This window comes from Brassica napus, chromosome C5, assembly GCF_020379485.1.
Source record: "Brassica napus cultivar Da-Ae chromosome C5, Da-Ae, whole genome shotgun sequence".
In the NCBI taxonomy this organism is placed as follows: domain Eukaryota; kingdom Viridiplantae; phylum Streptophyta; class Magnoliopsida; order Brassicales; family Brassicaceae; genus Brassica; species Brassica napus.
Window position 1 is genome coordinate 8,280,308 of NC_063448.1, and position 15,591 is coordinate 8,295,898.

The 15,591-nt window shown below is 35.3% G+C and overlaps 3 protein-coding genes across 4 annotated transcripts; 2 read left to right on the plus strand and 1 right to left on the minus strand.

Annotated features, from left to right (window-relative positions):
* The first annotated feature begins 8,545 nt into the window (after positions 1-8,545).
* On the plus strand, positions 8,546-11,287 carry LOC106392723 (probable ubiquitin receptor RAD23a). 2 transcript variants are annotated; one of them, XM_022702834.2, is made up of 12 exons: positions 8,546-8,732; positions 8,942-9,103; positions 9,359-9,397; positions 9,483-9,512; positions 9,601-9,665; positions 9,761-9,938; positions 10,019-10,144; positions 10,231-10,296; positions 10,476-10,523; positions 10,606-10,715; positions 10,835-10,919; positions 11,013-11,287. In XM_022702834.2, exons 1-12 carry the CDS (start codon positions 8,667-8,669, stop codon positions 11,127-11,129), a joined length of 1,092 nt encoding a protein of 363 aa, XP_022558555.2. In that variant the 5' UTR covers positions 8,546-8,666; the 3' UTR covers positions 11,130-11,287. The 2 variants fall into 2 exon arrangements, with proteins under 2 accessions (XP_022558555.2, XP_048614128.1); XM_048758171.1 differs by having other exon boundaries at positions 9,770-9,938.
* Positions 11,288-11,714: 427 nt separating this feature from the next.
* Positions 11,715-14,101, plus strand: LOC106396691 (probable protein phosphatase 2C 6). The gene is made up of 5 exons (XM_013837161.3): positions 11,715-12,347; positions 12,521-12,865; positions 12,926-13,043; positions 13,120-13,343; positions 13,421-14,101. The coding sequence occupies exons 1-5, from the start codon at positions 12,093-12,095 to the stop codon at positions 13,919-13,921; spliced, it is 1,443 nt and encodes a 480-aa protein (XP_013692615.2). The 5' UTR covers positions 11,715-12,092; the 3' UTR covers positions 13,922-14,101.
* Positions 14,102-14,117: 16 nt separating this feature from the next.
* On the minus strand, positions 14,118-15,583 carry LOC106396692 (syntaxin-51). The gene is made up of 5 exons (XM_013837162.3): positions 15,215-15,583; positions 14,920-15,125; positions 14,729-14,829; positions 14,610-14,654; positions 14,118-14,405 (listed from the first exon to the last, which is right to left on the minus strand). The coding sequence occupies exons 1-5, from the start codon at positions 15,427-15,429 to the stop codon at positions 14,274-14,276; spliced, it is 699 nt and encodes a 232-aa protein (XP_013692616.1). The 5' UTR covers positions 15,430-15,583; the 3' UTR covers positions 14,118-14,273.
* Positions 15,584-15,591: the final 8 nt, after the last annotated feature.

Here is a 15,591-nt window from a genome sequence, read left to right on the forward strand (position 1 = left end):
CAATTATAATGGATTATTATGGTTACTGATATAGAACAAAGAAAACAGAGAGCTTTTGACTGAATAATACTCTTTCCTTAACCTTTACAAAGATTATTACATAATAGTTTTATAGTGACAAATAGACAATCTAGGCTAGGCAATTTGGACTATTAGAACCAGCTAATTAGGACAGCTTAAAGCTTCATTGTCCTTCACATACAGATGAGAAAGCATCAAAATGGTTGTGGCAAGGTACAGTCGAGGTCGTACTATTCCTCTTTTCCGAATCTCTTTCATGTTGGCTAAAGAGTAATGAATTTCTTTGTCTTTCTTTGTTTCTTTTGTTTGATGTTTTTGGTTATATTTGCTTATATATTCTGAATTAGTTGTACTGATATGTTTATAATAAGGCCAAAAGGTAACAAATAACAAATCCAAATGTTAGAAAAAAGGTAACAAATGTATTATTTTAAATGGAGAAACTGAGCTTAACATTTATCTGAATTTAAACACATAATAAATCTTCATTTCAGTTGAGAAATATTAATTCATTTGTATGTAGGATACATGAGTTATTTTCTTTCTTGGTTCTAACATATATTTTTAATTTAGAATAAGCATATGTTGGTCCGAATATAACACATGTTAATTTTATTAGTTATTTAATGTCTATTTCTCTGCTTTCATGTTTTATAGTGTTTGCATATTTTATTAAAGTATAATTTTGTTGTATAAATGTGAGAACTAATTTTCTATTTATATATTGTAAATTTATTTAAAGTATGACGTTGATGGTTAAATGTTTCTTTAATGACACATCCCTTTATATATTTTAGGACTGGCCCTTTGGTATCAAGATGTGGCAAAAAAAATAGCTACCATACGTTAATAGTAGTACTATGGGATTATTAATATTACTAGAACTTTTCCCGGGCTACGCCCAGGTTTATTTTCATAATTTTTGTTTTATTTTTAAAATATTATGTTCTTATATAAATATATAGTATATATTGGAAATATGATAAATATAAATTACTAAAATAATTATAATTTATTAGAATGCAAAACCTAAATAATGATAAAAATACATTATTTAAAACATTGCCATAGTAAAAAATAGGTTAAAAATTTAATCATTTAAAATTTTGATTTCCTAACTCCTCTGTTCGTTCTATATTGCTGATTCGTATTGTATAATTAGTGGTTAAGTGTTTAAGCTTTTACCAAGAAAACTAATCTTTCTAGAAGTAGTATACATGAAAAATAAAGTGGGGTTGTTGAAATTTTTCTTCCAATTTTAAAAATGTTGGATATAATAAATATGTTTTGTAGATACCTCGATATAAAGTAAACAATTAATTTCTTATTTTTTCTGAAATTTCAGAACTGTTGAGAAAAATACTATAGTTTTCGAAGGTGATTGGTAAGTACTACTCTGAATGATTTCCACATTTTTTTTTTTCCACATCTACTTTAATTTAACCATGCTCTAAGAAAATAATTTAAAGATACAGCTCAAAAGTTAAATTAAAAATTATATTGGTTTTGAAAATCAATTTTTTTCTTAAATTTTATATTTAGTTATTTGAAAGTTTTTTTGAGCAAAGTTATTTGAAAGTTATTGATATAAATCTATATCAATAGATTATATAGCTACAATAGAAAGACTTACATTTTATATTCTAAAGCAAAGTAATTAAATCTATAGCATCTACCAATCAAACACTTAATGAGGTTCCTATTTTCCAACATCGATTTTCCAAGAATGAAAATAAAAGACATTATAGATATTAGATACAAAGCGTTGGTTATGGCATGATTAGTCCTGATCTCTTAGTCGGAGTTCTTAATTCATGATTTGATATTTTTTTGTATGTTTTTAACACTTTTCGGGTAAGAGACGGCTCTTCTATCTCTTATTTAAGAGGCGGTTTTTAGATTTTTTAGTTAAAATCTAAAAAAAAGCTAAAATTAATGATGGTCTTATATATTTTTGTATCCTGATACGTGAATTCTCCCCATTAAGGAAAAAATACATGTTAAGAAATATCTTGTATGGTACAATCGCAATAGATTATTAAATATAAATCGAAATAATATTTTTGTTAAAAATAATAATTAAGATTTGGGTTGTGATTTTGCATCTAGTTAGTTTTTTTTGTATTAAAATAATACAAATGTTTGTAAGATACTTAAAGCAACCAAAATAGGACAATGTGCCTTCTAATGTATGATATATATTAAATTGTTCATATACAAACACTCATATTACATATTTAAATGTTATTAAATTAGGGGATTTCTAATTTTACCATAATTTTGATACATTTTCTAATTTTTTTTGTTAAAAATAATAATTTTCATAATTAACTTAAATCTATGATAAAAAATAAGACTAAACTAAATTCTCCTAATTAACTCCAATGATACACAAAAATAACATTAATTTATAATCCACTATCTATAACTCTATTATAGAGTGAACCATTGGAGCAAATCCAACTCTATAATAGACTTACTCTATTTTAAAGTGAATTATAAGTATTCAGGACAAGGTTCGCTTAGTATTTTGGAAGGTTTCGATGGATTACTGGGGGCGAGGAATGTAAGGGCTAGTCTTTCGCCTCTTCATGCGGAGATGGAAGCACTTTTATGGGCAATGGAATGCATGAGGAACTTACGTCAATTTCAGGTTACGTTTGCAACAGATTGTTCTCAATTGGTGAAGATGGTTTCGGAACCAGAAGAATGACCAGCTTTTGCAACATATTTGGAAGATATCAAGACCCTGAAAGAGAGTTTCACCCGATCAGAAATCATCTATGTACCACGGACGCAAAATTTAAAGACAGATAGTCTAGCACGCAGTGCTAGCCAAACAGCCGTCTTTCGTCGTTCACATGGATGCAGATCACCCAGTTTGGTTCACAGAGTCAATATGAGTCTGTATTGTTGATGACAAAAAAAAAAAAAAACTTAAGAATCATTTATAAAGCACTTATAGAAGTTTTGTGATGAAATAAATACAAAATACAAAATCAGTCAGAAAGAAGTGTTAGGAGTCATTATTTTATGAAACAAAGGGATATGGCTACTGCCTACTGGCATTGAGTTGCAAATAACCAATAGAATAATGAATAATATAGTAGAAGTCGTTAAGAAAATTAAAAAATTAAAAAATTAAAAATTGAACAAAAAGAAAGCAAGTAAAACTTTTAGTATACACAACCCTCGATAATAATTGATGAATGAGGAATACAATCACTGTTACCTCTGTTTCCTTGTTTGATCTAAAGCAAAATGTGAAATCTAAGATCGTTTTGTCTCTTTAGCTAAACAGTTCCAGAACTCCACCGATTCTAGACCAGCGTGATGCCCAATTGTGGTTCCAAAACCTAGAGTTCCTAAGATTCTGAAAAAGTGATAAAATGTAAGACGAAGCCTCTGAGCTGTGACCACCAGCCATCCATAACACGCAACAGTAGATTCTGCAATTAGAAAGGTCTCATTTGTGTCTCAATCTAAAGATCCGAGTCTGAGATATGTGATAAAAGGAGATGATTTGATAAAGGAAGGATGTATAATGATTCTTACAGCTTCTAGAAAAGGACCATGTCTTGTCTTTCTGATTTGTTATGTGTATTCGCAGAGCTCAACATATAGATGGACTGCTCTGTTCTTGGTCTTGTTCTTCTTGATCTTATCTTCCACTATAGCTCCTCTTTAATTAAACTGAGAAACATTAAAAACAAAAATAAAACAGGCAATGAAGTTGAATTTCGTTTTGGGTCTTAGTGGCTCGATCCGATAGCTCTTAAACTTGCCTACATTATTAAGCGGCATTCCTCTAGCAGATAGCAGCAACATAGAGCAGCGAGAATGATTTATCAAGACACACACCACAACAAAAAAACGATTTGGTTAGCTGAGTCACTTCACTGTAACGTAACATGATATAAAGAGGACTACTGTTATATAACATGATATGTGATTCTATCAACCCGATTAATCAAACACAATCACTCAATCTGTGAGAATAAAAGTTTATCAAATGCTTACATTAGCACCAAAACGAATGAGAATCAAACGACCTCCAAATGACCATGTTGGCAAGCCTGCACCAAAGTCGTTTGTACAAAGCTATAACCTGTCCACGTTAGTTACAGAGATTGATATCAACTCCTGATTCCACCAACACATAAAATATCTGTGGATATAAACAGCAAAACCCATATTAGGATCATCCTTACCATAAAGATCAAAACTTGTTAAAATCTCTGAGATTTTACAAACTGGGATACTTCGTGGTGGCACTGGGCGGCAGCATAATGGAGAGGAGAGTTACGAACACCGAAGAAAGAATAGCGAGCAACTTCCAAAAATTAAAAACGAAAAACTTTTGCTTTGGAAGGAAAAACAACAATTCCACATCATCTGATTGAGCAATTTACATCTGCTTGAGATGTTAATTACAGTTGCAGCATTGTGATATAAACAAATTGGGAAACACTGAATAAGATGGTACATATTCCAATAAGATGGAAGACTTCCAAACCTAAATCGACCTAGTATTCTCTGTCTGATGGTAAAAGGACAACAAAATCAGAACTGACATGGAAGCCTAACTTTCAAGGCGGAGCCGTAGATTCTGTAACTAAAATCTACCTAGTATTCTGCAACTACGAAATGTTTTGAACAGTATTAGTGGAGTTGGCGTGTGTATATATATATATATGGTTTAGAGGGGAAGTGGAATAGTAATTCGTGGAGTTGTTGTCTTCGATTTGATGAATGCAAAAATAGATGTATTAGTGGGAGGAGGAGAAGTTGAATGGTGATTTACAACTGAAAGGGAAGCTGAAAGGCGATGAAGATGAATGAAGAAGTGGAAAAGGCCAAAATCGTTAACCTTACCGCGACAAAAGCTGAAGAGAGAGATACTTTAGGAGATGGGACAGATGGCTTTTTCCTATTGGTTGAAATTTTAATCCTATGTGGCATAGCTCTCTTTTGAATATATTTAACTTTTAGTATAGTATAGATTAATTTGATTTTTGTAAATACCATGGGATTATTATATTCACCTGTATGCATTTTTCTTTTGATTGATAATTACAGGAATCTTGTGAGGTATGACTCTTGTCGATTTGCTCTTTGTTTCCAAATTAATGCAACAAAAAGTAACAAAAGATGAAAAATGTGTTAGAAATCTTGTGAGTTATGAGGGGCTCAGCTTGGAAAACAAATCTCTCGGACTCGTGCTGGAGAATCAAGTGACCACGTCGACTTTTCTCAGCTTTAACTTGGCACAGTTAGAGTCTTCTAAACAATTTTTGTCTCCACTTGATTATTCCTGGCCGCCAGGGCAGAGGAAGGAGCCACAAGTGTACTTGACGGACTTGACACTCAGAGAGAGCTAACCGGCCAGGTTAAGGAGAGGCGGGATAGAGAGGAGGAGCTTGGTGGTGCCACAAGTCTTTATGATGACTTTGTAGGGGTAGACAAAGAAGCTGGACTCATAGAGGACGCAAGAGTCGAAGTGATCGTTGGAGAGAGAAGAAACAATCTCGCAGGCAGCAGGAGTGTGTATTTCGTCAAGCTGGGACCTGGTCAGAGTACGGAGACCCAGTCCCTTGGAGTCTTGAAAGATGCTAGGCTCAAAGAAAGAGACCTCGGGCGGCTTCTCGTAACTTCGAAACCGATTGCAGATAAGGCCATGTCACCTTGTTGTTTAAACTTGTAGTAGGAGGAGACAACAATGGGATTGGGGAACCAAGCAGAAACGGAGCTTAGCAGAAAGTAAATTATAAACTGGAAATTAAAGAAAGCATCTATAACTATAGTGAAGACTCGGTGCGCTACAACTGAGGATGGCCTCTTAGCGCACTGCAAATAAAGAAAGAAACATTGTTAAGAAACATGATACTGTAATGGAGAGAGAGAGTAAAGTAATGAAGGGAAGAAGAAACTTTACGTTGGAGTAGACAGAGATTTGAATTTCTTGATTCCACCGTTGGGGCGAACGTCTTCAATGCTGTAACCGAGGGGAGCTTCGTAAAATAAGGAACTACTACTACTGCTGGACTTGTTTTTACCATATTTTGACTCCATCACAATCTCATTCACGCTTTCTGCAATTTCAAGACCAAACCATATGTATTAGATGCAGGAAAGAAAAACAACGCTTAATAGAGACTTATCAATGTTCAAAGTTTTCACATTTCAATAACAGATCTCGAATAAACGTTCAATTTATCAGATGAGACATGATCAGAATTGTTTCATTATATCTACAGCTATGAGACTTAAAACGAATATAGGCATCTATATATGTAAACAAAACATCAATCAAAACATAAATCGTCTGATACAGAATATAATAATTGCTCAGAATGATGAATCTCTTGTACAAAAAACCGAATAAAATGTAAATCAATCGTAATCGTAGGTAAAATGTTAGAGATATTTACTTTATATATAAAGATTTAGATCAAGACCAGAATTACGAATCCCTTCTTTCCAGATATGAGCGAAACCTCCAGAAACTGAAAGTCAAAACAATCGAGGTTATGATAGCATCATCCTCAGGGTTGTTAGGATGATTTAGAGTGTAGGGATGCTAACCTTTTTACCTTTTTATAATCGAACCTCGACCGTCTTCGAAGAGAAAAGGTGGCATTGAAGATAGATCGATGGATTTAAGAAGAAATTTAATAGGAATGACCGATGGATTTCTGGATCAGTAGGAAGAAGATGAAAAGTTGGTTTGAAACCTAGAGGCGGAGAAGAGAGAGCGAGATGAAACTATATCATAACAAAAGCCCAAAATACATACCCAAAACCACAGAAGCCTAAACCCAAGTAATCATTTAATGATGTGGAGGAATGCTGCAATTCTACTGGACAAATTTCCAGTGTCCGACGTGGACACCCTCGGAGGACTTTATATTTGACTTTTAGTATAGTTTTGATTATGTAACTTTTTATATTTTAAATAATTAATAAAAATAATTTCTAAAGGGAATTAGGAGATACTCAAACCGCCACTGTTACAACGAATCAACTAGCCAATGTGAAACATGCAGTTCATTGATTGTATTCTCTATTGTTGCTTATTATACCTAATTAATATTTTCTTCAAATATTTCCATCTTCTTCCTATTTCTATCTCATCATCCAAACAAACTAAATAATCAAAGGGTACTTCTACTCCTTGATTTATAGATGATAAAAATAATTTTTTTAATAGTTTGAATTTTATATTTTCAAATTCAAACTTTTTATTTTTTAAACCAAATTTGTTTTATCGGTTTTTTTTTCAAAATTTTTCTTTCATTTTAAAAAAAATTCAAAATGCTTTTTGAAATTATTTTTAAAATTTATATAATTTTTTAATATTATTTTTAAACACAATAATAATCACTAAGTTAGTTACACACAATTACTTATTATATACTTTTTGGAACTAATTCTAAATAATTAAAAACTCATAACAAAGAATATGAACATATTTAGATGATGTAGGGATTGTGATTACACCTAGATCATCTAAATATGTTCATTTTTACAATATGAACTAATTCTAAGTTAATTACACCTACATCATGTAAATATGTTCATATTTACAATATGAACTAATTCTAAGTTAATTACTTTTATATCTAATGTATTTATTCAGATATTTCCATTCTCATATGTATGTTGTCATTGTCTAAACTGAAAAGGATAATCATAATCCCTACATCATATGTCATTTTTCTTGCTACGAGATAGGCAACAATAGAGAATACAATCAAAATTTGAATTCTAAAAATAGTTTTAAAAATAATTTTTGAATTTCAAAAGATAATTTTGAAAAAAAAAATTGATAAAAGAAATTAGAAAAAAATTTAATTTGATGATGATGAGACAGAAATGGAAAGAAAAAGATGGAAATATTTGAAAAAATAGGTATAATAAGCAACAATAGATAATACAATCAATAACTACTTGTGGGACAATGGCTAATTGACCAAATGTAGCATTGGCCACACCCAGGTTTGAGTCTGTTCCACCTCTTTTTTAGAAATGATCTTATTATTAATTATTTAAAATATAAAAAGCCAAGTGATATTTTATAATGACATGTAATCAATATATAATGGATAGCTTAGGTTATGTTATTTTTGACTACAAATAATTTGGTCAATGTATGTAAAAATCGAATTGTGTTAGTTGGTGTATGAAATTTGAATATATTATGTGTTGATTAATGTATGTAAAAACCGAATTGTATTAATCGGTGTATGAAATTTAAATACATTATGTGTTGATGTACATTTTAACACAGGGTCCGAATATATATATATCGATCGAAACCGCGATAATATGTTGCTGATGTATGAATAGGCCGATTTCCCATTTCTTCATCGTTTGGTGGGTGAGGGAAGCAAATTTAGTACTGGTTATCAACGTTGTAAATGCAGAAAGTTGGGCTTCTCCAAATATTTTTGTATTGTTTTGTTGGGCTTTTTGACCGACAAGAAAGCTGATAGGTCGTGTGTCACGTGCGATGCTTTTGCCGCGTTTTAAAATCCGAAACGCTCGGTTGTTGGAAACATCGCTCTTTTAGGTCACTCTGAATCTTGCTCACTCGCCGGAGCCCCCCCCCCTGACGCCGCCGGTGACATCTTCAATTCGTCGACATGAAGCTCACCGTCAAGACTCTCAAGGGTAGCCATTTTGAAATTAGGGTTCAGCCCAGCGACACGGTCAGTCCTTGTCTCTTTTTTCTTCTACTTCCTTACGTGTAATTTCGTGTAGGAAATCAGTAAATTCAGATATATCATGTAATAAAGACAAACAAGCCTCCATCACCAATTTATTTCAATTTTTTTAATTACTTTGTCTTGATGAGTTTACTCTTTTGTTTGGGTTCTTATGTGCGTGTGCGCCTTGTTTTTTTTTTTAAAAAAAAAAGATAATGGCGGTGAAGAAGAATATTGAGGATTCACAGAGCAAAGGCAGCTATCCATGTGGACAGCAACTGTTGATTCACAATGGAAAGGTTTTGAAAGATGAAACTACTTTGGTGGAGAACAAGGTCACCGAGGAGGGTTTTCTTGTTGTCATGCTTAGCAAGGTACTTTTAACTTTCTTTATCAAGTTTGATTTTTGGATAGGCTGTAGTTTGTGGTTTCTGTCATCTTCTTTAAGGTACAAGGATAATGTTTAGTTTGAGGCTTTGAGCAATACATGAGATAACCTATTTCATGTACTGCAATCTTTGGTATCCTGTTTAAAGGATGCATGCTTTGTTTTTTTCTTCCTTCCTCGTTACTGAAAATTACATATGAGGTGACAGTATCCTTACCTTTTTATCTTTTGCAATTGATAGAGCAAAACTGCAAGTTCAGCTGGTCCATCTTCTACTCAGGTAAGCTTTTTTTCTTTCTCATATTGATACACATCATTTTATCAGTCCGGTGTTCTCAGTGCAAAACTTTGTTCCTATCTCACAGCCTACTTCCACGACCACATCTTCAACTACGGTAATTTTCTTGCATATATGTTCTTGTTTATCCAATCACCATTTGATTTCCTTGGTTCGTTTAATACAAGTTTGTATAAATTAACCAGCCTGCAGCTCCATCGACAACCCAATCTATAGCTGCAAATTCCACTCTTGCTCAAGAACAACCGGCGTAAGTTTTATTCTTGACATAAGAGGCTTCCTTGGAAAACAATTTGTCTTCTTTAGCATAAGTTACCTGAATTTATATTTTTATTGTATGTGTAGGGCACAAAGTGACACCGATCGTCAGACGCCGTCAACTTTAGTTAGTGGCAGTAGTGTTGAGCAAAGGGTTCAGCAAATAATGGAAATGGGAGGAGGCAGCTGGGACGAAGAAACAGTTCTTCGTGCGCTTCGTGCTGCGTATTACAACACTGAGAGAGCAGTGGATTATCTGTATTCTGTATGCCCAATCCTCTGAAACAGTGTTCTTTGAATGTTTTTAAGGGAATGAAACTTCCGAAAATTTGGTTTTGTTTTCAGGGAATTCCTGAAAGTGAAGAGGCTCCACTAACTAACGTATCGGGAGTAGGATCTGGTGCAGAACAGGCCGCTCCTCCTCCTGCCTCTGGAGGACCTAATGCATCTCCTTTGGATTTATTTCCCCAGGTAAGAGCTTGGTATTTTTGTGGATTGATAAAGAGTTTGTTGAAGTTGAGTTCCCTTTTCATGCTGCGGGTTTGTTATTTTCACAGGAAGCAGTGTCTGCTGCTGGTGCAGGAGATCTTGGAACACTTGAATTCCTCAGAAGCAATGATCAGGTTGTCGCTAATATCCTTATTCATTCTTTTCTTTTCTTAGATCAAGTAGAATGATGATTTGGAACTTGGTAGCTAGATTTGTTAGAAGCATGTTTCATCACCTCCCTCTATGATATTGCTGTAATCATTCGACGCAGCTTCCTCATACACTAATCTTGTTTCGTTTCCATTTGTTTTAGTTCCAACAATTACGATCCATGGTCAATTCCAACCCCCAGATTCTGCAGGTAAGTCAGCTTTTGGGCCCACAGATTAGTAGCCTGACCTTTTTAATTGTTTCTGAACATCTCATCGTTGCTTCTGTTACAGCCTATGCTTCTAGAGCTGGGAAAGCAGAACCCACAACTTCTGAGGCTAATCCAAGAGAACCAAGCCGAATTTGTTCAGTTACTCAACGAGCCCTACGAAGGATCTGACGGGTGAGTACTCTCTAACATAGCCTGCAGATCGTTTTCTTGGCTTGGCCACTGGGTGATTAAAAAAGTATTCACGTCTATATGATGTCCTATGACTCTAATTGAATGTGCAAAACTGTCAGGGAAATGGATGTTTTTGACCAACCCGAGCAAGAGATGCCCCATGCAGTCAACGTTACTCCTGCAGAGCAAGAAGCGATTCAACGGGTACATACACACAATCCTCATTACAATTATCACAAATATCAAATTTCTCCTGTTTTCTAACTCTTTGCCTTAAAACCTCTTAATTGATAACAGCTTGAGGCAATGGGATTTGATAGAGCATTAGTGATAGAAGCCTTCCTTGCGTGTGATCGTAACGAGCAATTGGCGGCTAACTATCTGCTAGAGAACTCGGCAGATTTTGAAGACTGACTTCCCGCAACAGAGCACAAGAATAAAAAAAAAAGTTTTTTTCCTAATCTCATATCTTTCAACTGAACCGTTCATTTTAACTCTACTTAGAATCTCAGATGATCATATCTTATTCTTACATCATCTCTCATATTAAGAATCATTTGCTTTCCCGTGTTTGCGATTAGCGTTTGTCTTTGTTAGTAGTTGTGTGTTGGCACAAAGCCAGTCATTCCCAAGTAAAAGCTCGAGTGCCAACACATTTTTAAATTACACTCTTTGGGACAAAAAGAAAAAGAAAGAAAAAATAGTGTTAATCTATTCGAGTCTCTGTTATCAAACTAGAGGCATTTATTCAACTTTTTCACAAAGTAAACGGAATGGGACATTATGAAAATTTTCATTGAGCTTTGATGAAACAGCAGAGGACAAAAGTATGCGTGTCCAGTTACAATTGGTTATTCTAATTTTTGAATGTAACAGTAAATATTAATTTTTAAACTGAGAGATAAATAAATGACCTCACGTGCACCTCGTTATCGTGCTGCTGCTGCAGAACTAAGCTACGACCGCTGTCTGATTATTTCACTTTCACCCTCACTCAATTCTTTTGTCGAATAAAAAATAATTAACTTTATGCTTTATTGAATAGTCTTCACGGAAGTGGAGTTAGTAAAACTTTGTGCTCCGGTCTCTGTTTAAGTTTTTGGCGTCTTTTTTTCCAACGGAGAATCGTCAAAACAGCTTACGAGGTTTTGATTATTTCTACGGTTTCACAAAGATGTGAATTTGTCTCTCTTTCTCTCTGTCTTTTCCATTTTGATGTTGTACTGGAGGAAGCTGGTGAGTCTTTTAACCGAGTATTTATTGCCGACCAAACCTCAGACAACAACAAAAGGAAGGTCTCTGATACATTCTTAGCTTTCGTTTAACAAAAAAAAAAGATTTGTAGATTTTTCTCTCCTGGTTCTCTGTGTGTTTCAAATGGGTCTGTGTAGTTCGAAAATAAATAAGACCACGAGGAACGGAACTGAGACAACAAGCGCCGCCACCACCACGGTGGAGAGACAAGGCTCAGGGCGGCTACGGAGGGAGAAAGATTTAATCAGCGGCGGCGAAATCAATGAAGCTGAGCAGTTGGTGGGTCGGCTTGTTGGTAATGGTTCAAGCGAACTTGCTTGTCTTTATACACAACAAGGCAGCAAAGGAACTAACCAAGACGCCATGCTTGTCTGGGAGGTTTGTTTCTCTCCTTCTTTACTAAAAGAGTTTTTGTTTCACTATGATGAAATGTAGCATTGTTTGTTATAAACTCTTGTTGTTGCTATTTATGTTCTTCTTGTGATGTTCTGAACGTTTAGAAGCAATCTTAGTTACTGCATGAAACTCTTTTTCTTTTTTTCCAATTTCAGAATTTCTGTTCAAGAAGCGATACAGTGCTATGTGGTGTATTCGATGGACATGGTCCGTTTGGTCATATGGTTGCAAAGAGAGTCCGAGATATGTTACCTTTCACTTTATCAACCCAATTGAAAAAGACTTTAGGGATGGACTCCACGAGCGTCATCAACTCTGCTACTTGCATAGATGAAGAGCAATGGTGTGAGAAAGAAGACAAGCTACCACTCCCCGAAATGTATCTCCCTCTGAAACGGGCGTTGCTCAAGACTTGTCAACAGATGGATAAAGAGTTAAAAATGCATCCAACCATCAACTGTTTCTGCAGCGGAACAACTTCTGTTACCGTCATCAAACAGGTGAAAGTCCGTTACTTTATACTCCCATTGACTCCGTAGATTAACATCTCTTGGTTATAGGGTAAGCATCTGGTGGTGGGGAATATTGGTGACTCGAGAGCTGTTCTTGCGACAAGAGACGATGACAATGCTCTCATCGCTGTACAATTAACCATAGACTTAAAACCAGACTTGCCAAGTATATATATACCTCTTCCCTTCACAGTTGATCATCTTGGAAGCATGGACTTAACTTACTTCTCTATGTATGTCAGGTGAATCCGCAAGAATCCAGAAATGTAAAGGTAGAGTGTTTGCCTTGCAAGATGAGCCTGAGGTTGCACGTGTGTGGTTACCAAACAGCGATTCGCCTGGTCTGGCAATGGCTCGAGCTTTTGGAGACTTCTGTCTTAAAGATTATGGTTTAATCTCTGTTCCTGATATCAACTACCGCCGCCTCACTGAGAGAGATCAGTTCATTATTCTAGCCACTGATGGGGTACATTCTTCTTCTGCTTCTTGTGGTTTCTTTTTTTACTAGAACCTATGTAGCTAAATCTGTGTGCAATTGCATAGGTGTGGGATGTTTTGTCGAACAAAGAAGCTGTCGATATTGTGGCTTCAGCTCCTAGTAGAAACACTGCAGCTCGTGCTTTAGTATGCACAGCTGTTCGAGCGTGGAGGCTCAAGTATCCTACTTCCAAGAACGATGACTGCGCTGTAGTATGTCTCTTTCTTGAAGATTCAGCATCCATGGAAGTTTTAGAAACCGTTGTTCATTCACGCAAAGAGTCTATAGAGAGTGTTAATATCACTTCAAGCAAAGATGGTGAGAAGAAAGAAGAGGCTTTAGCAGAGACCGATGAGATTGTACCAGTTTTGGAGAGGAAGGAAGCAAAAACGACTGAGAGTTGCAGGACTGAGTCCAAGAAGACAACACTTGCCGAATGTATATCTGTCAAGGATGATGAAGAGTGGTCGGCGTTGGAAGGCTTGACTAGAGTTAATAGTCTGTTGAGCATTCCTAGGTTCTTCTCTGGTGAGCTCAGATCAGGTAGCTGGAGAAAATGGTTGTGAATCAAACAAAACAATCACTGATTTTCATTTCATGATTGGTTTCCTTTCCAATGATGACATAAAAATCAGTGTTTACAAATGTCACAAAATGTTCATTGTTTCATATAATGAACTCAGACACTAGTTTCTTTGTGGAAGATGTCTTTACAAATACGTTTATTTGCTACAAGCTCTTTGATATTTATGATGACAACAATTGAGAAAACTGAACACATAATATACACTTATTAAGGTTCTCACAACAGAAGAGGAATGAAAATCACTAATGTGGAACCAGTAGATATACTGAGACCATTCACACAGAGGCGGCAAGTAAACTAGATAGAAACTTATAAGTTCACTGACGTTGGGATTACAAATACTTAACCAGCAGCCATATCACAACAGCAAGACCAACAATCCCGAGCATTGACAAGAGCATTGACATGCAAGAACAACCACTCCTCATATTCTTGTTCATGACAGCAAGGTTCTTTTGCACTCTCTGTAATAAGAAAAACAACAAACATAATATATCAATGCCTATACCAAAGGTCATTTAGCTTGGAATAAACATGGCTTTTTGGTCGAGCATTAGATAAGGTAATTACTTTTGAGGAAATAAATTCACTTCATGCATGGATCAACATTAGCTTATAACCCACCAAAACAATTTCTTAAAATATTTAAGCAATGAAGGTTATATTACCCGTAAGCGAGAGTCAGTAACATCCACATGGTAGTCTAAGTCATCCTGCATACAACCCCAGATTTGTTACAACAATGAAACAGTAAAAAAAAAACAATTAAACGTCGATGACAACATACAATAAGTCTTGTCTGCAAACCAAGCTCCTCATTGACAGCCAAAGCAATGTGTTTAGTACTCATCACCGTTTCCTCCAACTTCTCAAGCCCTTCATCTTGTTCTAACTCGCCAAAAAAAACAAACATACTCACTCAAATAAAGAAACTAATACAGAACTAATCCCAACAACTACTGTAAAAACAGCTTCTACCTCTCATAACTTGTCGCTGAAACCCAACAATCCCTTGGTTATCCATGCTAGCAACTCTACTCATGCTATCATCCGCCTTTATCTCCGACCCAAGCAAGCTGTCTCTATTAGCAAAGTTTGACATGTTCAAAACACTCGCCATCTGATTCGCCTGCGATCTCAAATTCCCAATCATATCCTTGCGTCTGTTCATCTCCTTCTCTGAACTGTGTGACAAGTAAGTATTCACAATGTCAAAGATCAACACTTTTCACTTAAAAACTGTTAAAGTTTAGAGCTTTAGTGGCTTGCTTACATGGGCTTTCCATGGATTTTGGAGAGAAGAGAGTGGAGACTCTCTAAACGGGTTCCGAAAATTGTGATCTTTCTTCGTATAGCTGAAGCACGACGCTGAGCATCAGGCCCTGTTAAGGAAGACTTATTCCTTTCTGAGATCATTCCGTTTATATCTTCAGCTAGTTTTAAAGCCTCGTTGTATTCTCTCATCCATGAATCCGACGAAGACGCCATTGGCCTGTGTACACAAATCACTTTCAAGAAAAAAAATTATGAACAAATTACAAGCAACAACAAGAACGTAAAATTAAGAGATCAGGTAGTCGCCGAGCCACCGTGAATCGGAGGAAAGCGAGATCAAACTGTAGAAAGAAAAGAAGAGATCTTTTATCTGAA